The sequence below is a fragment of the Natator depressus genome, chromosome 2 (assembly GCF_965152275.1).
Source record: "Natator depressus isolate rNatDep1 chromosome 2, rNatDep2.hap1, whole genome shotgun sequence".
NCBI lineage: Eukaryota > Metazoa > Chordata > Testudines > Cheloniidae > Natator > Natator depressus.
Window position 1 is genome coordinate 3,478,176 of NC_134235.1, and position 21,240 is coordinate 3,499,415.

General features: G+C 49.5%; 2 protein-coding genes across 2 annotated transcripts in view; one reads left to right on the forward strand and one right to left on the reverse strand.

Moving 5' to 3' along the window:
• The window catches only part of RECQL4 (RecQ like helicase 4), a 43,620-nt gene extending 39,918 nt beyond the window's left edge, over window positions 1-3,702 (reverse strand). Inside the window, exons 1-2 of the mRNA XM_074943682.1 lie at window positions 3,646-3,702; window positions 2,145-2,268 (exon numbers count right to left, since the gene is read on the reverse strand). Of these exons, the coding sequence (XP_074799783.1) occupies window positions 2,145-2,228 (84 nt within the window). The 5' untranslated portion in view covers window positions 2,229-2,268; window positions 3,646-3,702. The remainder of the gene's footprint in view (window positions 1-2,144; window positions 2,269-3,645) is intronic.
• A 210-nt stretch (window positions 3,703-3,912) lies between these two features.
• On the forward strand, window positions 3,913-19,076 carry LRRC14 (leucine rich repeat containing 14). Its single transcript, XM_074943688.1, has 4 exons — window positions 3,913-3,949; window positions 8,603-8,970; window positions 12,399-13,040; window positions 13,480-19,076. The coding sequence occupies exons 2-4, from the start codon at window positions 8,648-8,650 to the stop codon at window positions 14,048-14,050; spliced, it is 1,536 nt and encodes a 511-aa protein (XP_074799789.1). The 5' UTR covers window positions 3,913-3,949; window positions 8,603-8,647; the 3' UTR covers window positions 14,051-19,076.
• Window positions 19,077-21,240: the final 2,164 nt, after the last annotated feature.

The following is a 21,240-nucleotide window of genomic DNA, read 5'->3' on the forward strand; positions in this document are numbered from 1 at the left end:
TTATCTTCATGTTACAGATGGGGAAACTGAGGCACAGAAAGACTCAGACTTGCCCTAGACAACAGAGGGAGACAGTGGCAGGACCACAATTAGTTCTTGTCTAGTGGTCTGGGAATTGGGAATTGCTGATACTCATAGAATATCAGGCTTGGAAGGGACCTCAGGAGGTCATCTAGTCCAACCCCCTGCTCAAAGCAGGACCAATCCCCAACTAAATCATCCCAACCTTCTCACCCCAACTGCCTCAACCTCCTTGAAAGGACATACATTAGGGCACAGTTAGAGGGAATTGGGGCTTCTATTTCTCAGGCTTTATTGCTTAATGAAATTCAGGGCAATTTTTTCTGGGGCGGGGGGGGGGGGGCAGATACATGGAAAAGGAAAAGGCCAATTTTTTGTGCAGCCCAACATTTAATTATTTTCTTTTAAAACATTTGTGGTGCCCTGGGCACTGATGTCCCCGTATTGGTGCACAGTGTAAGAATGGGCTGTTATAAATTAATAGATGGTGACTTAAGGCCCTGACCCTGCAAACACTTATGCACGTACTTCACTTTAAGCACAGGTACGGTCTGTTGTCAGATGTTCGGCTGGGTGTATGTGTTCTCTCCGCGTGCCATCCCAGCTCTGCGCATGCAGCTGGCACAGCAGATGTCCATTGAACCGCTCAACGATCACAAGATCCGTTAAAGTACAAAGGCACCCGGCGAGGTTTATTGTCGACAAAGCATGACAGTAGTATCCTGCAGACTCTAGCGGACCATTACTACATGTATGCCCTTAACAATGGATGCAGCTCAGTGAATGGAGGGACCTTCCATTCCCCACTAAGCTAGACAAAGACATCCCTCTGAGGTACCATTTTATACACCAATACAAACAAGTTCCCTATTGCCCCTCTGACATAGGTAGTTACTGCACCCTGACGTGGTTAGTTACCAACCTCTGACACGGCTAACGACCACCCATTACCTTGTACCTGTTGGTTTGATCAATACATCTCTATCCATCACAAGGTCATCATCTTTAGGAGGGGTCAGTGAGTTCTCATTACCTTTTTTTTTTTTTCTTTTCGCGGGGGGGGGGGGGGGGAGTTTGTACCATACTTGGTATCGGGGTGTTCTGGTACCACCCTTCTGGGATGTGTTTGCACGAGTGTCCTGTGCCTAGCTTTTCTTAAGAATGTGTGTTTTTGCAATACCAGCCCTGTTCTTGCCAGGTTCTGTGAGCTTGCAAAGCAGGCAGAGCCTGACTTCTGCTAACTTTGCTTCGTATCAGCAAAGCTTGACCACTACTTTAGCTCAGGCCTTAGGTCTCAGACCAGGCTTCTGATACAAGGCCTTATGTCTCAGGCTCTCTTTCTACTACATTCCCCCACTTTTTGCCTTTTTATGGGGAAGATGTTTACCCATCGTTCTGGAAAAGTATAATGCATGGACTGAAGATGATCCAGTGGGCTAAACACTGTTATATGGCCACCTTACTTTACCATTCATACATTCATGCCTCATCTGTCCCTTGGTCTACACATTCCCCCACATGACTGATGGACAGATTTTCTTTTCAGTCCCTTTTGGTGGGCCTGGGAATGTTAGGCCCAGGACTTCGATTGAGGAATGTAGTTTTATGATTGATCCTTGGGGTCACTCCCAGATAATATATATGGATATGAGAGCCTGACTTCAACTGGGGCCTCCAGACATTACCATAATCCAAGTAAATAATAATCTTTGAATCTCTCCAATCCCCCTGCGAGACTATCCTACAGAATGACAGATTACCCATTATTAAGAATTCTTCCCTGATATTCAGTCTTAAATCCCCCCCTCCCCGCCCTTCTTGTCATCCCACTCTTCATTTTATGCCTTCTTCATACCACCTTGAACAATTTCTGGCCTTCCTTGGCATTTGAATTTGCAGACAGTTGGCACACCAGGATGTTGCTCAACCAAAATGAAAAGATTTAGCTCTTTTAATCTTTCCTCAAATCAGTGCAGACAGCAGCAGAACCACATAATCCCCAGCACGGATGAACAAGGGCAGATTTAAACTCACTCTTCTCTTTCCTGTATTTTTCTTTTGCAAGGCTACTCTTAAACCTCTGATTCCTTGAGTCATATCCCCTCCCACCCCTGCACGGGTACCTTGCTCGGTTTCCTCTGGTGCTCCTGAAGAAATGTCGTCTCCCATTTTTTCAGCAGGACTTTGACCTCGTTGTATCTGTCCATGGCTCCGAAGGCCTGACCCTGCTCTGAAGAACTGCACCAGCTGTAAATATTGCACAGATCTTCAGATTAATCCTCTCCAGAACCAACCCTTTGCAGTTTTATTAACAGGCAGATATCCCCACCGCTTTCTGCTGAATAGTATGAGGTCATCATACAAGCACCAATCTATAGGCACATCCAGGAGAAAGTCAGTGTGATATAGGGCGAAGGCTCTGACCACTTTAGTCACTGCAGATGGTGTCTGTCAGGAAACTGCACTTTAACAAATAGTAGTGGGTACTTGCCACCAAGGCTGCTAATCCGCTTGCTATCTCAAGTGGTTCATGCTGTCTGTGCTCCATAGATGGGGCAATGGGACACATCCCCACTATGGTTTGAAATCAGTGCAGTCTACCGCTTTGCTTCCTGTCCCAAACTGAGTTCCCATGTTCCACTCAAGAAGGGAGTGCAATATTGTCACAGTTCAAAGCAACTGCACCAGTATCTCCCCTTAGCGGCTCAGCAAGGGCACCCACTCTCAGGCTCCTAGCTCCACAGCTGATGCCTCTCCAGGGTGGAGAATCTGTGTCTCTTTGCTGCCTGAGCAGGGCATTCTCAGGGTGAATAGTTCCCTGCCTTCCGTGTATTTCCCAATAAAGACTGTCTGGCTAAACAGACCTGCTTGCTTTCTCTTCAGAGATGGATAACAGAGGGGTTGCTACAGATTACCACCCAGAGCTTTCTAAGCAAGCCTACTTTATTCTTAAGGTAAAAAGCATTACAGAGAAGACATATTAAAACAATCAAAGAACCTACACCCGTACTGATCAGCTTACCAGCGTTCACCCCAATTCTAATGCAGGTTCTGGCAGGATAAGCACTTCACCCCTCCTCCCCAGGGGAGTCTTATCACAGCTTCAACTCAGAACAAGCATCCTCATGACAAGTTTCGTCCACCCTCTTGTACAGCTCCATGGGGTCTCTGATCTGGAGTTTCCAGGCGCAAGTCACTAGTATACAAGGGGACTCTCTTGCCTTAAGAGGGGGAGAATTTGCACACACACCCCCCCCCCAAGGTATTCCCTAAGGAAATCCACTTTACAGGTATTGTTCCACAAAGGCCTCTGAGCTGCCTCAGACCTTCCAGAGGGGAAACTGAGGCAACAGAGGGGAAACTGAGGCACAGAGGGAGAGACTTCACCAGGGTGACACAGCGAGTCAGTGGCAGAGCTGGCAATAGAACCCAGGCGTCCGGGACCACCTGAGAGGAACCCAGGCGTCCGGGCTCAGCCCCCGCCTGAGGGGAGCCCTCTCCAAAGCCCAGAAGAACCCAGGCACCTCCCCGCCGCCCCCACGTTAGAGGGAACCCAGGCGTCCGGGCTCCGTGCCGCAGCCCCACGGGCAACGGAGCTAAAAGACCCCGAAGCCCCGGACTCACCCGCGCCGGCCTGGCTGGCTCCCGCACAAACCTCCCGCCTGCCCGGAGCGCCCACCAATAGGAGCGGCCGCAGCGGGACGCGCGAGCCAGCTGCCCAATCACAGCCCCAATCTCCAAGGAAACGCAAGGACCCCGCCTCTCCATTCCGGAAAACGTCGTGGCGGGCCCGCCTCTGCGTCACCACGCAGACCCGGAAGTGCGGTGGCCTCCGGTGGGGCGGGGCTTGCAGAGCCCGGAGCGGCTCCGGGGGGGGGAAGCTGAGGGAGCGCGCGCGGGCGCGCGGGGCCTGGCCGCTGGGGAGACGGTAGGGCCGGGGGCCTCCTCGCGGCTGGGGGGCGGGGCCTCAACCACGGCAGCGTTGGGGGAGGAGCATGAACCCCCCCCTCCGTGAGAGGAGAGGTCTGAGGCGTGAACCCCCCGAGGGCCGGGCCTGGAGGGTGAAACCCCCCCCCCCGCGGGGAGGGGCGTGAGCCCTCTGAGGCAAGTGGGGGAGGGTCTGGAGTAGGTGGGACATGAGCTGTCTGGGGGGCAGGGGTGAAATGGGGAGAGGGGGCTGAGCCCCTCCTTTGGGGGGCTGAGCCCCTCCCAGGCAGTTGTGTGTAAGGGGGTGTGTGACCTCCTCCTTTGGGGGGTCTGAGCCCCTCCCAGGCAGTAGTGTGTAAGGGGGGGGCGTGACCCCTTCCCTGGGGGGCCTGAGCCCCTCCCAGGCAGTTGTGTGTAAGGGGGGGCGTGACCCCCTCCTTTGGGGGGTCTGAGCCCCTCCCAGGCAGTTGTGTGTAAGGGGGGGCGTGACCCCCTCCTTTGGGGGGTCTGAGCCCCTCCCAGGCAGTTGTGTGTAAGGGGGTGTGTGACCTCCTCCTTTGGGGGGTCTGAGCCCCTCCCAGGCAGTTGTGTGTAAGGGGGGGATGTGACCCCCTCCTTTTGGGGGCCTGAGCCCCTCCCAGGCAGTAGTGTGTAAGGGGGGCATGACCCCCTCCTTTTGGGGGCCTGAGCCCCTCCCAGGCAGTAGTGTGTAAGGGGGGGTGTAACCCCCACAGCTGGAACAGCTGTCCATTCCCCTAACCCTGTTGTGGGGCATTTGTCCTCCTCTGCTGCTCTGTTCCTAAATGTCTCTGGAAAAGGGGCTGCAGGTTCTGTTCCCCTCTGCCCCTGAGGGCTGTGGCTTTGTGATATCTGCTGCTCTGCTCACCCCCCATTGGAGATGTCTCCTGCAGTGTCTCCTCCTAGCAGCTTCCTTGATCGCTTCCAGCAGAACCAGGCCCAGAAGAGCAGGTTCCCCTGCAGGGGAGTCGGGGCTCGTTCTGCTGATGCTAAAGCATCATTTCTGGATGTCAGCAGCTTGTAAGAGCTGCCCCCTCTTGTTGGTCAATAGGTTGTAGTTTAGTCTGCTCCAAAGGTGACTGGCTGAATCCTAGCATCTCCTAGTCTAGCTATCCCTCTCTGCCCTTCTTCTTTGATGTTGGATGGGAAATAAAGGGAGGAAGGAGAAGAAGGGGCTATGGGAGTGCTACCTGGGACATGAGGTTATCATTGTTTAATTTCCCCATGTGTGTGCCACTGACCAGCCTCAGTGGTGTGGGAGATGGCCAGGATTTGGTGCCACGATTGGCTGTACCACAAGGTGATGTTATGGTCAAGTGCAGTGGGATGAGGCATGGGTGGGCTGCATTGTGGGATGGGGGGTGTGCTCATGGTAATGGAACTAGTTGGTTTGAGAAGGTATACTAGAATATCTCTTGCACTGTGTTTGGTCTTTCACTGCTTGAACCCCCAGATTCTGTGGCTGAAACCCTCTGATGGCCAGATTGTTTGATTGAATAGGTGGAACAAGGCTGCTAAAGGGCCAGGAGGGGTCGCTGTCCCATCCGCCTTAGAATCATAGGGTTAGAAGGGACCATGAGGCTCATCTACTCTAACTCCTGATCTAACTTCCTTGAGTTCTGTCAAGATCAGCATAAGGAGACAAGGGAGGAGCAAACTAGCATGAATCATAGAATCATAGAATATCAGGGTTGGAAGGGACCCCAGAAGGTCATCTAGTCCAACCCCCTGCTCGAAGCAGGACCAATTCCCAGTTAAATCATCCCAGCCAGGGCTTTGTCAAGCCTGACCTTAAAAATCTCTAAGGAAGGAGATTCTACCACCCCCCTAGGTAACGCATTCCAGTGTTTCACCACCCTCTTAGTGAAAAAGTTTTTCCTAATATCCAATCTAAACCTCCCCCATTGCAACTTGAGACCATTACTCCTCGTTCTGTCATCTGCTACCATTGAGAACAGTCTAGAGCCATCCTCTTTGGAACCCCCTTTCAGGTAGTTGAAAGCAGCTATCAAATCCCCCCTCATTCTTCTCTTCTGCAGACAAAACAATCCCAGCTCCCTCAGCCTCTCCTCATAAGTCATGTGCTCTAGACCCCTAATCATTTTTGTTGCCCTTCGCTGGACTCTCTCCAATTTATCCACATCCTTCTTGTAGTGTGGGGCCCAAAACTGGACACAGTACTCCAGATGAGGCCTCACCAGTGTCGAATAGAGGGGAACGATCACGTCCCTCGATCTGCTCGCTGTGCCCCTACTTATACATCCCAAAATGCCATTGGCCTTCTTGGCAACAAGGGCACACTGTTGACTCATATCCAGCTTTTCGTCCACTGTCACCCCTAGGTCCTTTTCCGCAGAACTGCTGCCTAGCCATTCGGTCCCTAGTCTGTAGCGGTGCATTGGATTCTTCCATCCTAAGTGCAGGACCCTGCACTTATCCTTATTGAACCTCATCAGATTTCTTTTGGCCCAATCCTCCAATTTGTCTAGGTCCTTCTGTATCCTATCCCTCCCCTCCAGCGTATCTACCACTCCTCCCAGTTTAGTATCATCCGCAAATTTGCTGAGAGTGCAATCCACACCATCCTCCAGATCATTTATGAAGATATTGAACAAAACCGGCCCCAGGACCGACTCCTGGGGCACTCCACTTGACACCGGCTGCCAACTAGACATGGAGCCATTGATCACTACCCGTTGAGCCCGACAATCTAGCCAGCTTTCTACCCACCTCACCTACCCCATGAAGGTGGGGGCCAAGTGGTAATCTGCCAGTGCTGCCTTACTTCTTCTCAGCAGTCTGGGCAAAGAGTGGCCAGTATCCCTAATTTATATTACGTGCTGTTTAATCCATAGTAGCTGGCTAATACAATCCCGGATTCAATCACAGATGGGCTGGACGTATTGACGGTTGTAGCATTTATTTATATTATAGTAGCATCCAAAAGCCCTAATCACAATCGAGGTATGTTGTGCTACGTGTTGTATAAACGTGGGGAGAGACCACCCCTACTAAGTAATTAAAGACAAGATGCAACAAGTGAGTAAAATATAGTAGAAAGGCTCACATGCTTACATAGACTAGCTAGTGCTCAACTGGAGAGTTCCTGATCATTCTGATAATGTCTTCATATCAGTATATGTAATATCCGCAATCCCCAGTGATCCGCTAACTAGACATGGATTTGGAGGAGGAAAGGGCAGTGGTATTATGGACCGGTTCGGGGGCCGAGCTCCAAGCATGAGGTAGTATAGAAGAAAGCACAAAGATGGTTCTGAGAGATGTGGACAAACAGGTGGCTGAGGCAGATGTTATTAGCAAAGCAGAGTCGATGGGAGCAGTGCGGTAAGATACAAGTGGGGATAGATAGGGAGGAATGGATACTTAGTTCAGCTTTAGGATGATTGTGTTAGGGCAGTGGCTGTGCTTTTTGGATCTGACGTCACGTACAAAGTGCTTCCCATTTTGACAACTAAGATGAGTTTGACTGAAGACTAAGGAGTCCTAGGAGACACAAACTATTAATTCACAATTCCTAGCATATTGAGCACTCCATCTTTTTCCAGGACTCCTAGCAGAGCCAGCTAAGGTGTTGGGTCTGTTGGACTGAGCCTTACTGCCCTGCCGAGCTGCAGTATCTCTGGGAACAGTGACTGTTGTGTGTTGGCTCAAGATCTAATGCTACTGAGAGCCATGGGATTGCTCCACAGTTTCTGGTTCCATTTATGTTAAGTGGGGGCTCTTTGATTCTGAGCTTTCTGGTGAAACTTAATATAAGTGCTGTTGTGATTACAGTTGTGAAAATCAGATCTTTGCTACCTGCAGGCTGTAGGCAAGACCATTCCCATCAGGGTGTGCAAAAGGGGCTGAGTCTAAAGATGGATAGATCTTATTAGTTCCGGAGCTCTGAGGGATGCTGCTGCCTGCCCACTGTATTGGAGAAATAACCATTTTAGTCCATGGCCATAGACACATTGGCCCCATGCTGTTCAAGGTCAGCAGTGGGCTATAAATGACCTGCTAGAGGTTGAAGAAACAGTAGAGACATGTGGGCATCTTGGAAGAGAAATTGGGGTGGAAAGGGAGGAACCTGGTGGTCTATACAGTGTGCGGGGGAAAGGAAGGCTACAGGGAGGAGACATGGCAAGGGAAGAAGAGCTGTGAGCTGGTCAGACAGGACCTGCACCCTGACTGGCCTTGTAAAATCAAGAACCAACAGTGCTCTGGAGGCTTGTAAACAGTTTAGCAAATTGGACCCACAGGGTTAAATTTCTGCTGTTCTGGGGCTAGCCCTCTGATTTCTAGCCCCCTCCTGTTGTGAGAATGTCAGTGGAGCACCGGAGGCAGGTGGGATCCTTCCTACCTGAAGTTGCTGAGCAGGCAGGTGTGCTGGCCTTCTACCCTTGCACTGGCTTCCCAGCTCTGTTCTTTCACTCTGTGGCTGGCTCTCAGAGAGCAGAAGAAGCAGAACAGGTCAGATGAGGATGGGGTATGTCTCTCCTGCCCACTCATAAGCAGCTGCAGGGGAACAATGCAAAAACTGGTTAATTCCTGGTGAAAGTCAGGGATCTCATCAGGAATGTTGCACTGTGTTCTGGGGGCAGGTGTATTATTAGGTGTTTCTCTTCTCTTTCAGTGGTTCCGTGAAGCTGGGGCTCTGGCTTGCTGCCTCCCTGCAGCCATGCACTCCCTCGTGTTCCTCTGTGCACAGAAGGTGGTTTCCCATCACTCCACAGTGCACGGTGCCTTGGAGTTCATCCCAAAGGAGTTGTATCCAGTCTTGTTCAAAGCAGCTTTCATGAACAAGAAGACCCTCGTGCTGCAAGATCTGGTGCAGACATGGCCTTTCCCAGTACTGAGTTTCCAGAAGCTTTTGCGGAAGTGTCAGCACTGTGACCGTGCTCTGCTCCAGGAAAAGCCCAACAAGCTATGTGTGCAGACTGTCATCCTGGGAGTGGTGGCCTACCTGAATGAGGCTCTCGAAGATAGACTCCACAGCCAAAGGTACCTGTCAGCGCATAGCTCATTACCTACTAAAAGGGTCACGTGCTGATGAGACTAAACCAGGGGTCGGCAACCTTTCAGAAGTGGTGTGCTGAGTCTTCATTTATTCACTTTAATTAAAGGTTTCGGGTGCCAATAATACATTTTAACGTTTTTTAGATGGTCTCTTGCTATAAGTCTATATATTATATAACTAAACTATTGTCGTACGTAAACAAGGTTTTCAAAATGTTTAAGAAGCTTCATAAAAAATTAAATTAAAATGCTGATCTTACACCACCGGCCCGCTCAGCCCGCTGCCGGCCTGGGGTTCCGTTCACCTAGGCCGGCAGTGGGCTGAGCGGGGCCGGCGGCCAGGACCCCAGACCAGCAGTGGGCTGAGTGGCTTAGCCCGCTGCCGCTCAGCCCACTGCCAGTCTGGGGTTCCGTCCGCCGGCTCCTGCCAGCCAGGGTCCCGGCTGCCGGCCCCGCTCAGCCCGCTGCTGGTCTGGGGTCCCAGCCCTGTCCACATAGAGTAGGTACCTACCTTCTACCTGGTTCTAGCCATTCTCTTCCTCTCTCTCTGCACTGAGATGAGGGTGGGAGTGCGCTGAGCAGGGGGTGAAGGAGCAGGTTGGGGTGCAGGGTCTGGCCAGGAGCTAGAATGAGGGAGGGGGTGTAGGGTTGGGGCAGGAGGTTTGGGTGTGGAACGCTTACCTGGGCAGCTCCCATTTGGTGCAAGGGGTGCAGGTGGGAATGTGGGTGGGTGGGTGTGGGTGTGTGTGTGTGCAGGAGCTCCCGTTTGGTGCTCAGGGTGGGGATGTGGGGGGTGTAAGAGTCAGGGCATGGAGTGTGGGGGTGTGTGAGGAGGGTGCAGGAACCAGGGCAGGGGGCTGGGTATGTGTGGGGGGTGCCAGAGTCAGGGCTGGTGTTGTCGGGGGGTTCAGGGGTCAGGGCAGGGGGCTGGATATGTGAGGGGGGGGTCAGGGCAGAGGGCTGGGGGTGTGGGCTGGGGTCGTGGGGGTGCTCCCAGTCCCCTGCCCTGAGCGGCTCATGGCAGGGGGCTGGAGGGGATACACTGATTCCATCCTCTTCCCCAAGGTCCCTGGAGCAGAGGCCGCAGCATCGGCTGCAGGGAGGGAGAGGAGGAGGGGCAGGAATCCAGCACGCTAGGGGAAGAGGTGGCGGGGAAGAGAAAGCTTCCCTACCCTGCAAGGAGGGGGGGCGGGGGGGCGGAGAAGAGCGGGCCGGGCTGGGCAGGATTTTTAATGGCACGCTGCTGTAGATAGCAGCATGCCATTAAAAATTGGCTCATGTGCCGTCTTTGGCACGCGTGCCATAGGTTGCCGACCCCTGGACTAAACCATATGGGGAGGAGGTGGGAGAGGAGACTTACAGTAACACACTGACAGTGGAGTTCTCAAACTTTTTTCTTGCTCGGCCACCCTTTGAAAATATTTGAGGCTGTGATGACCCCACTGCCCCAAAAGTGATAGCAAAATACTCTACATACTCATGAACACTAAATGAAGCATGGAATCATTATCCTTGCAGCCAAAGGCACTGAAGCCTCTCGAAAAGTGTAAAGCAACAGTTTTCAGGAATAAATACATGGACATTTAAGAAATACATTTTCTGGGTAAAAAAAATAGACAACAGGATAGAGTTTGGGGAGCTGGAAGCCTCTTTCAGTGATTGTGGGAATAATCATAACGTCCAAGGATTGTGGCTTTCTGTGCAACTATATACAAATAAGTATCTGGACACTTCGTGCGAGGGGTGCTGCTGTTTTGAAGCGCACAGTTTTTCTTTTCAATCACAGCTCCAGGGACCTCAGGCAGACCCTTAAATCATCCTCCACATTCAGTTTTCATTTTTGAAATATGAACAAATGTCCATGATTTGGTATTGCCACGCTTACTTCTGTGCTGCCTTCAGAGCTGGGCGACTGGAAAGCAGCGGCTGTTGTACCCCTTCCCTGACAGTCTCCTCTATTTGGGAGCTTGAAATATGGTAACCCTAGCAAAGGATCTAAAGGTTATCACAATATTTTTTGTGATCTCATGACACCCCTATAATAGCCTTGTGACCCCCTTTTGGGTTGGGACCCCCAGTTTGAGAAACACTGCACTAACATGTTAAATGTTATTGACCTGGGGCCTCTGGCCCTTTAGTACAGCCTGCAGTGATGATCCAGTAGGGCTGGGACAAGCTTTGCTTTTGTTCTTGGTTGTGTGACAATAAAATATGGTGGTTTCCATATCTGGGCTTGTAGTTCCAATTGAAATTGCACTCTGTGTCCCTCTGGAGGAAGAGCTGCTGATCTGAGGCGCTGGGTGCTGACTTAAATCTGGATGGACCAAATGTTCCAGGTATCTCTTACCATGTTAAACCTGGCATCCAATTTGAGTTTCCCCAAATTGCAGTGGAAGGGGATGACTCTCAGGTAGCAGCTGCTTGGTAAATGCCTCCTCTGGCTCCTTGCATGTGATTGTGCTGCAGACTGCACTTTGGAAGCAGGCTCTTTGGCCATTATGCATGTGGTTTCTCTGCAGTGTGGCACTACCAGCCTGTCTGCAGCATTAAAAAACTTCCATTTGTCAAGTGACAGGCCATAAGCAGCTTTGGGAGGTGAGACACAGTGCAGTAATTCCTGCTGGTTAGCCACTGGTTTTATCCATCCATGAGCATTGCTCTCTTCCCTTTGGAAATGGAGGACACAGTGTTAAATCTCAGCCTATCTTAATCATTATGCAGTGCCCAAAAGTACAAAGTGCTTTTTATTTTTTCTGTAAAACAAAGTCTCTGCCAGGGAAGGCAGTGAGATTCACTGGATAGGGGTTGGAGCGGAAATCAGGAGACCTGCTTTGTGACTGTGGGCTTTCCCCCTCTGTGGAACAGGGACAGTGATACTTAGCCTCCTTCAGAAAGCTTTGAGATCTACACCTGAGATGCTCTAAATCTTATCGGCACTGAATAGTGTCACTCTTATTTTACAGTGGTGGGAGATGGAGTGGGGAAGACTAAGGGTTGCAGTAAGATCATGTGGTTCCTCTATTCTAGAATGAACAAGTGACCAAAAGACTAAAGATAGGCAGAGCCAGAGGGCGTGCGCCTGATCTGCTAAACCAAAGAGCTAATCCTTAGGCTGTGTGTCACATCGTCTGAGCAACACAAGTGGCCCAGTCTTTACAGCCACCACGAGAAGGGAGATGAGGCCCCATCTCCCTTCTCCAGTCCTGGAGTGAGAGCGTGTCTTTTCAAGCCAGTAATTGATATGAACACCTCTCCCTCCCCCGCACTGGGTTCTGGTTCCCAAGCCACTGGGAGAGTGACTATGTGGCCCTGTGTGGGGAATGATCCTGCAGTGGCTGGGTGAATGAAGTAGGTGACCCAATAGGTCTTTTCAGTCTCTCATTTCTTTGCTCCCTTTTTCTTGTCTTCCCCAGCAAGAGGCAGCGCCTGCAGGTTCTGGACATGACGGGGCTTCAGGATGATGGAATAGACCAGGGCCCAGAAAGCATGAGCCTGTGGTCCAGGACAGTGACCCTGGCGAAAGCCTGCATCGACATTTCCAAACACCAGAGCAAGTGCACGAAGCGCACCCCAAAGCGAAGGAAGGGCCCCTACAGCAGCTCGGTGGCTCTGCTGCCACCACAGCCTGTGTCTGTGGAAGTCCACGTGGATCTTTTTGTGAACAGCACCTCTTATGGAGTCCTTAAAGATGCCTTGCAGAATAATGCCAACAGCATGCTGCGGCTGAAGTGCCGGGATTTCCGGGCTGAGGAGCTGCCCATTGCAAGTACCGTGGGGCTCCTGGAGTTCCTGGATCCCACGGGTGTTCGGCAGGTGGATTTGAGATTCAATAACCTGGGGCTGTCTGGCCTGAGGGTGATTCTCCCGCACATGGCAAAATTCACCAATCTGGTCAGCCTGAAGCTGCCCTACAGTAACATTGATGTAAGACGGCTCTCAGCGGGGATGGAAGGAAGCCTCCACTACTTCGCCACCCAGCTCAGTAGATTGTCCTGTCTCAAGGAGCTGAATTTGGGCTCCTCCAGGCTTTCCGGAAAACTAAGGCAACTGCTGGGGTAAGCTGTTTGTAGGGCCAAGGGGGCCCAGCTGCGGGCTGCACTGGCAAATTGACAGGAGTGTGAGTGACTCTGTGTAGATTAGGCTGCAGCTCTTCTTTTGTGACCCCTGGAGACTACAGGTCCCATCATGCAATGCTCCATCTTGATCAGAGAAGCTTCTTTGCATGTTGGGACCTGTATTCTGCAGCCTCCTTTAACATGAAAGTTTGGCCAGTGCACTGCAGGTCCCATCGTGCAATTCTCCGAGCATCCAGACTTTATAACTAGCATTAGGGATGTTCGTCACTGTACGAGTCTGCAGCTTTAATGTTGGTCTTGATTTAGCCCTGATCTACTTTGTGGTGTGGCCTTTTCCAACCATTTTGATTTCTGTCCTCCGCGAGCTACAGTAGTTATCTAAAATGGAACTTACGCTTACAATCTTTCTTCCCACCAGCGATTTGCAGGGTCCCTTGGAAAGCCTGGAGCTGGCCTTCTGCTACCTTCTCCCCAATGACCTCGCCTATCTTTCCCAAAGTCTTCACACCCCCACCCTGAAGAAGCTGGACCTCAGTGGCAACAACTTGTCTGACTCGCTTCTCCAGCCCTTCCAGCATCTCCTAGAAGAGGCCTCCTCATCCCTGCTCCACCTGGACATCATGGAGTGTCGCCTGATGGATATCCATCTGGAGTCGCTTCTCCCCGCCCTGTGCCGCTGCTCTCAACTTCGCTACCTGGGGGTGTTTGGCAACCCCCTCTCTACACGGGGGCTGAAGAACTTGCTGCAGAGGACCATGGGCCTATTGTACTTGCAGCTCGTCATTTACCCCTACCCTGTGGATTGCTACAGTGAGAACCTGCCATGGCCCCCCACCTCCTCTAACCTCTTGAATGGTTCTGTGGATGAAGAGAAGTTTTCCAGGGTCAGTGCTGAGCTGCAACAGATGCTGCTGACTGCCAGCAGGACCGATGCCATCTGGACCACGAACTTATGCAGGCACAATACCTTAGATTATTTTAATTTGTAGCTCACCAGGAATGCAAAACTAAGAAAAAAACAAACTGATCAGGCTGATCATTTTTAATGCCCCTTCAAAGTTGAGCGGTTCAGTGGACACAGCAACAACATGTTTATACACGTTTTTAACAGAATCTGTTTAGTGCATGAATTCAAATGGAAGTTCTCTTCTCCCCTTCTGCACCTCCACTCAGTAAAGCTGAGATTAAAGCTGCCAGGCTCTATGCCTCTTTATCCATGGCTTATCCCAGCTAGTGCCGTTGCTATCCTGTCTTGCTGTGCCTGTGACCCCCTTACCGCATGTAGCTTCTTACGTGCCCCTTACGTGACTCTAGTGTAGCCCTGCAGAATTCTTAGCAAAGCGTACTAGCCACAGTACAAATGCAGCAGCCCAACAATTAGAAGGCCCTTCTCAAAACACCAATCCGTTCCTAGCTTCTGAGCAGTCTGCTCCTCTTCCCCTGCATGGATTACCTCATCTGAAAACCCCTCTCTCCACTTTTCTTCTAATGTATCCCATCATTCTCTCACACGTGTGCAGAGGGCTTAGAAATTTTACCAGTCATGTAGCAGCCAGAGCACTAAACCCACTAGCCAGACAGATGTGAAAGGTGGGGAGACCTATATTTAGGGACAACTCTACTATATTCCCGCTCGGCTGCTGCAAGTGAGGTGTCTTGGGTTACTCTCTCCTTCCCCCAGCCTTCACTTTGGAGTCCTCCTGTGAACTGAATATTTCCTCCATCTCTGCTGTTGCGTGGAACTTTCCTAAGATTCAACAAAATAAAATTGGCCCAGTTCTTATCCATTTCACAGCTGCTTGCAGAGTATAGTAGTGGTGAGACTGACAACACCGCTGTCGGTTTTCACTGCTGCGGGTGCGTGGAAGATCTGAGTACCAGCAGAGGCATTGGCGTGGTATGCAGACTGACTGTTTACACTCTGCTTGTATGCAGAAAGCTTCTTCACAACAGAGAAGGCTAGAAACTTCCTTTTTTTTTTTTAAATGAGAGCTTAGATCCTGCAGAAGATGATTTATGCTCCCTGGTATACTTACCAGCATGGGCATGTGGAGTTTTTCAGCTTGGTGTAGGAGCTGAGTCTCCCTTCCCCTTCCCTACACTCTCACTTCTTCTCCGTTTGAAGAATACTTTCTCTGGAAAGCCTCGTTACCTGGCCGAAGTAGGTAGTGTTACAGTCACAGCCAAGGCTGAAGTCCTGTTCTCTCCACTGAGACCCACTTCTCCTCTAAACATTTTGTCCTCCTCTCCCTAACATATCTCTCTGGCTTGGCACACACCCAATACTTCATCTCCCTGGTCGATCTATCCACTCGCTCCAACCTCTATGGGGACAGCTTTTGCTGATCCCTCTTGGCTTCTTCTTCATTCAGCTTCTGGTCTCCTATTGCCTTGAATATCAGACTTTTGGTGTAAAAGCCCCTTTGCTTGGAACTCAAACTAGAACTTTTACTAAGTACTACAAAACATCCAATAGGGAACGATCCTGTATTAGCTGAGAGGGACATAATAGATCTCTTCCATCTACCTTGTGCTCTTGGCTTCTGCACACCATTCCATACTCAAGCCGTGCAGCTATCCAGTTCCCTTATGGGGTGGGTTTGTTGCTACCTGTCTAACTTATGTCTGGTACTGGCTTCTTTTTTCCCTCATTTGTAAAATCCCACAAGGTTACTTTCATGGCCCTCTGCCCTGTCTACCTGCATAGTCATCTTATCACTCCCTTCTAGCTTTAACTCAGGCTGATTATACTGCACATAACTTGACACCTCTCTTGACCAGTTAAACTTCTGGGCTCATTTAAACTCCCATCAGCTTAAAGTCTTCAAGCCCCACCTGTTTCTCTTGGGCAGGAGGACCTCCCTCCCATCCAACTCCATTTCCCCTCTTGACACACACTTGTGGTTTGCTTCTGCTATCCGTAACTTTAGCATCGGACTCTGAACTCTCCTCTCCTTCCCACATCCTCTATGGCTGCATATTTGCTTAGATAAACTTCTTTGTTCTGGCCACTTGGAGGGAATAATCGTGCCCAATGGGGGGTTAATTTTGTGTGAGGCTGCCCAGCTAAGGGACTTTGAAAGCTAGTAACTCATTCCTTCAGCACATTACCCTTGTCAGTTTTACCTGGGCTGCCCCTCTGCTTAAATTCTCCTGTTACTTTAGCCAGTGAATGCAGCCCCTCTCCAAAATCCACTCACATCTGTATATATCCTCTGTTTATCAACCCCATCCTCAAACAACTCCACTAGATCCTTGAGCGTTCAAGATCCATTTAAAAATATACTTTGTACTAACCTTACCCGGCCACTTTATCTCACATTACTCCCCCTTCCCTGCCTGTGTAAAGCTGGCCACCTCTCTGGCCCTTCACACAGTCTCCATACTCCAATCTCTCTTCAGATGAAAGACACTCTACAAGATAAAGTGTCTTATGACCTGGGGACTTTCTCACTGGAACAACTCTTTAACTAGCTGCCCTTTGGCAGAGGTGACTCTGCTGCTGGACACACTTGTTTGAATCAAGACTGTCTTGGAGCCACTGTCTCTTTCTACCACCCCCCTCTGTCCCAGTGACGTGGAAAACAAGCACAATGTTGCATTCACAGTGATGACATTGCTGCAGGAGCTGCTAGCAACACAGTGTGAGCGCAAAGCCCTGGTTTCAATAACAGCGCTTTGGCCATTAGAATCATAGACATGTAGGGCTGGAAGGGACCTTGGGAAATCAAGTGCAGTCCCCTGCACTGTGGCAGGACCAAGTAAACCTAGACCATCCCTGACAGGTGTATATCCAACCTGTGTTTAAAATCTTCCAATGATGGGGGATTTTAACAACCTCCCTTGGAAGCCTGTTCTAGAGCTTAACTCTAGAGTTAAGTTAGAGTTAGATTTTCCCAATATCTCACCTAAATCTGCCTTGCTGCAGATTAGGCCCATTACTTCTTGTCCTACCTTCAGTGGACATGGAGAACACTTGATCCCCATCCTTTTTATAGCCACCTTTAACATATTTGAAGACTGGTATCAGGTCCCCCATCAGTCTGCTTTTCTCAAGACTAAACATTTTATTTATTTAACCTTTCTTTTTACCTCAGGCTTTCTAAACCTTTGGTCATTTTTGTTGCTCTCCTCTGGACGCTCTCCACGTTGTCCCCATCTTTCCTGAAGTGTGGCGCCCAGACCTGGACACAGTAGTCCAAGTGTTACTATGTGTGGGGCGAATAAAGTGAGAAGAGATTAGTGTTTGAAGGTGATGGGTGGCAGGCTGGCTCCCTCTTCCCTAACTCCCCTAGCAGTGTGCCCTGAGCCCCAGGGGGTCTCCAGAGCTCTTAACCCTTTAGAGGGTATGCTGCTAGTCTTGTCTACCTACCCAAGCTGGGAAGCATACTCCCAGCTCTGGTGCAGGTGTATCCTAAGTGTGTCTTCCTCTCTGTATGTCAGCTCCCATCTCCTCCTCCTCCTCCTCCCACCCTTGGCCTTGCCCGCCCACCCCTCCCTCCTTCATCTCCTCCTGCTTACTTCTCCACACCCTTTCATGCTGCCCCCTAAGCCTAGAACAGTCCCCATTGACTCCCCTCAAATCTGACATCTTTGGGCACCTCCAGTCACTCATCATCTCTGCAGCCCCCTCTATTCCTGTCCTCATGCCTGCACTTAAGAGATGAAGCTCACTCTCTTGCCTAGCAATCTGCCCTGTCCCCTCTGGTCTGTCTTTTCATCATGTCTATTTCAGATCCATGGAGCAGGCACTTTTTGTGGCTGTGCACATCAATTGTACTAGACCCCTCTACAGCGATTTAAATAATCTTTTTCATTCCCTTTCCGTCATGGACTACTATGAGCTTCTCACTCTAGCCGAAGGCAGTGGTGGCTACTGATGGTTCAACCAGTGTTTTATTTTTGGAAATGATCTTGCATTTGTACAGCACCCTCTCAGCTAGAAAGATCTCACGGTGTTTTGCCAACTACATACGAGAGATTGTCTCATCTGTTGATGACATGCAGCCACCTCTGGGGTGAAACACATTCAACAGTGCAACAACACGTTAGGACACAAGCAAAGAATGCTGTGTCCATTTAAATCAGAGGAGGGGATTCAGGGAGGCAGAAAGTAATTGCAGGAGGTGGAATTTGATCAGTACACTGGTGTTTTGACGTTTGGAGAAAGCACTGTGAGAACTCAGCAGGATCCTGGTTTTATGTGTCCTTGGAAAAGGGATTGCCATATTTCCAGCTGCGAGTGAAGTCTACAATAGCCAACTTCTCCAACCACTGAAATGGTAGAAGGGAACTAGCCCTTCGCATCTCAAACAGGTGGGTCAGGGTAGAAGAGAGATTCTTCACATCCGCAGATCATTGCCGGAGAAACCAGGCAAGCTACTATTTCAAGTCTTAGTCCAAGGGGCCAAACATTCAAATAGTAACATGCTGTATCCATTCAAAACCAAACAGCAAAGCATACCCTGCCCCATGATGCCCTATGGGACACTCTCCCAATCTGATCTTTCCAGAGGATGTTTGGGGGCTGTGCCTGTAGGTTGCAGTCATGATCATGAGACCAAACTGGATTGCAGTGGAGAACAGTCTGAAGAGCAATTTCTTTGGGACTTGTTAATCCACAGCAAAGGGAAAGTTTGCTGTCCAAAGCAAAGCTGTACTGATATTAACATACCATGCTCGACATGACTCCCCTGAAAGGGTTAGCTTCCATAAGGCAGAAGCTGCCAACAACAGTTGTCTCACTTTTGGGACACCATCAACCAATGGGAGTATGTTCAGATGATGTAATAGCTTCTACCTTGTGTGTCATTGATTGAAAGTGTTTGTTGCTCGCTATTATCCTGGAGAGTTATAGGGGTGGAGTTGGACAGAGATTCTCCCTTTCTTATCCAGTTCAGCCAAACTCATTAAATGCCGGACTTGTTTCTCTGATTCTCCTCTGCACTGTGGATTAGTATGGTCCAAAACCTCCAAGTCACTTCTCAGGGCCTAGAATTGAGGATAACGTGAAATTACTGACCATGTAAATTAGCTGAGATTCTTAGGGCACTAGCCCGAGCAATGCTTAGCCACTTTCAATGCATTAGGGCCTAGACATGGCCATGTCATCCCCTTGCTCTTGCCAGGCAGTGAAGAAGGCTGCGCATTGGGTTTGGAAAGTGATATGCTATTTACTATGACTAATCTTGAGCAGGCAGTTCAGGGATGTCTGCCACAGTGATACACAAAACTAATGCAAGAAGTTCAACATTATTAACGATAAAAGGCATATGTCCAGTCTCAGAATAATCCACAGAGCAACATCCAGTGTCGGTTCATTCTCCTGAGAGATTACAAGGAAAGACAAAATGCATTAAACCCTTAGTCCAGCCTTTAAATTAATTGATTTAAAATAATCTAACCTGGAATGATAAACTGGTTCAGAAATACATTCCAGTCGATCAGTCATTTTTCCATTATGCATAAGATTCAGTAGTTTTAATCCCTCCCAATTTCTGTCACACAGAGGAGAGCTAGTTCATTTAAAGCAAAATTTAGGTGACAGATTCCCTTACACTTGGAACCGATCTTGCAGCTTTCCACGAGGCAGGCTCCCTCCGATACAAATTAAAGTATCTGCCAGTTTCTTGAAGTCCACATTGAGCACATTATTACTGTAGAATAGACAGCAATAAAACTTTTCTATTTTGGCATTTGCATTGGCCACCTAAAGCCTCTTTTGCTAGAGAGGGCCAGCGTGGTCATTCTAGCATAAAGCATGAGTAACCGGAGCATCCCTCTATTAGTGTGAACTGTTCTTGCACTGTAATTAGCTATTAGATAACAACGGGGTTGTAGTTCTTGTCACCGGGACTTTTTCCCCTATAGTCTGAGCTATCCCCCTCTCTAGATTCCACCAAGAGATTTTAATGAAACCCCTACAGAAATGTACCTGGCCCTGTTCTGTATTAGCCATTAGAAGCCTGTGATTCACCTTAGAAAAAAACCACCACTTAATTCCTGAACAATAAGTGGTCCTCTTTTTATGCCCTATACAGCCTGGCTGAAAATACGTCCCAGGGGAGCAAATACTAATGGTTTGTGCTTCCTTGGCACCTTCCGTCGCAGGATCTCGCCATGCTTTACAAACACTATTTACTTTAGTCTTTTAACTTGTCTTGTGAGTTACAGCCATAGCACTGTTCTCATGTGACAGCTGGGGAAACTGGAGCATATCAGTGTGGCTTTCCTTGGCTGTTCTGTTTCCATGTTTGTAAGGGCAAATAGCATCAGCTGGATCATGAGCTTCTAGGACAGCGGTTCTCAACCTATTTACCATTGTGGGCCACATATGCAGCTCTCTGTGTGTTATGTGGGCTGCATCCACACAATATAGATATTACCTGTATTGCCTTGAGGATGTCACATGGGCTGCAGCTGTGTGCTGATTGGGCTGCAAACAGCCCACAGGTTTGAGAACCACTGTTCTAGAGGATTGTGCCTCTTTACCAATGTAGTGATCTAACATTCCCCCCCACCACCTCCTGATCTATCCCCCCAGCAGCACAGACCCCTGCCTCCCTCCAAGGAGTGATTCATTCACTCCAGTATGTTTATTCCCATATATCCATAGCTGTGCAGGACTGGCTGGCCGACTGGCCTGCCTGCCTTCCCCCTGTTCAATCCCGGACCAACGTTTGCGTCGGGAAGCAGTGCCTGTTTGCTTATGGAGTTTGCTTTTTTTTTTTTTTTTTTAGGTGACAAATCTGAGGAACTGTCCCAGATTGAGGTGTCATTAGAGGAGGTTTTGGAACAAATTGGTAAATTAAACAGTAATAAGTCACCAGGACCAAGAGTTCTGAAGGAACTCAAATGTGAAATTGCAGGACTACTAACTAGTCTGTAATCTATCATTTAAATCAGCTTCTGTACCAAAAGACTGGAGGGTAGCTAATATGATGCCAATTTTTTAAAAGGGCTCCAGAGGTGACCCCAGCAATTACAGGCTAGTAAACCTGACTTCAGTACCGGGCAAACTGTTTGAAATTATCGTAAAGAACAAAATTGTCAGACACATAGATGAACATAATTTGTTGGGGAAGAGTCAACATGGTATTTGTAAAAGGAAATCGTGCCTCACCAATCTACTAGAATTCTTTGAGGGGGTCAACGAGCATGTGGACAAGAGGGATCCAGT

Bases quoted from the DNA above. Each gene is read 5' to 3' on its own strand.
- LRRC14 (XM_074943688.1), top strand. From the start codon at position 8,648: ATGCACTCCCTCGTGTTCCTCTGTGCACAGAAGGTGGTTTCCCATCAC. The intron at 8,971-12,398 runs GTACCTGTCAGC...TGTCTTCCCCAG, and splicing joins GATAGACTCCACAGCCAAAG to CAAGAGGCAGCGCCTGCAGG. The intron at 13,041-13,479 runs GTAAGCTGTTTG...TCTTCCCACCAG, and splicing joins AAACTAAGGCAACTGCTGGG to CGATTTGCAGGGTCCCTTGG.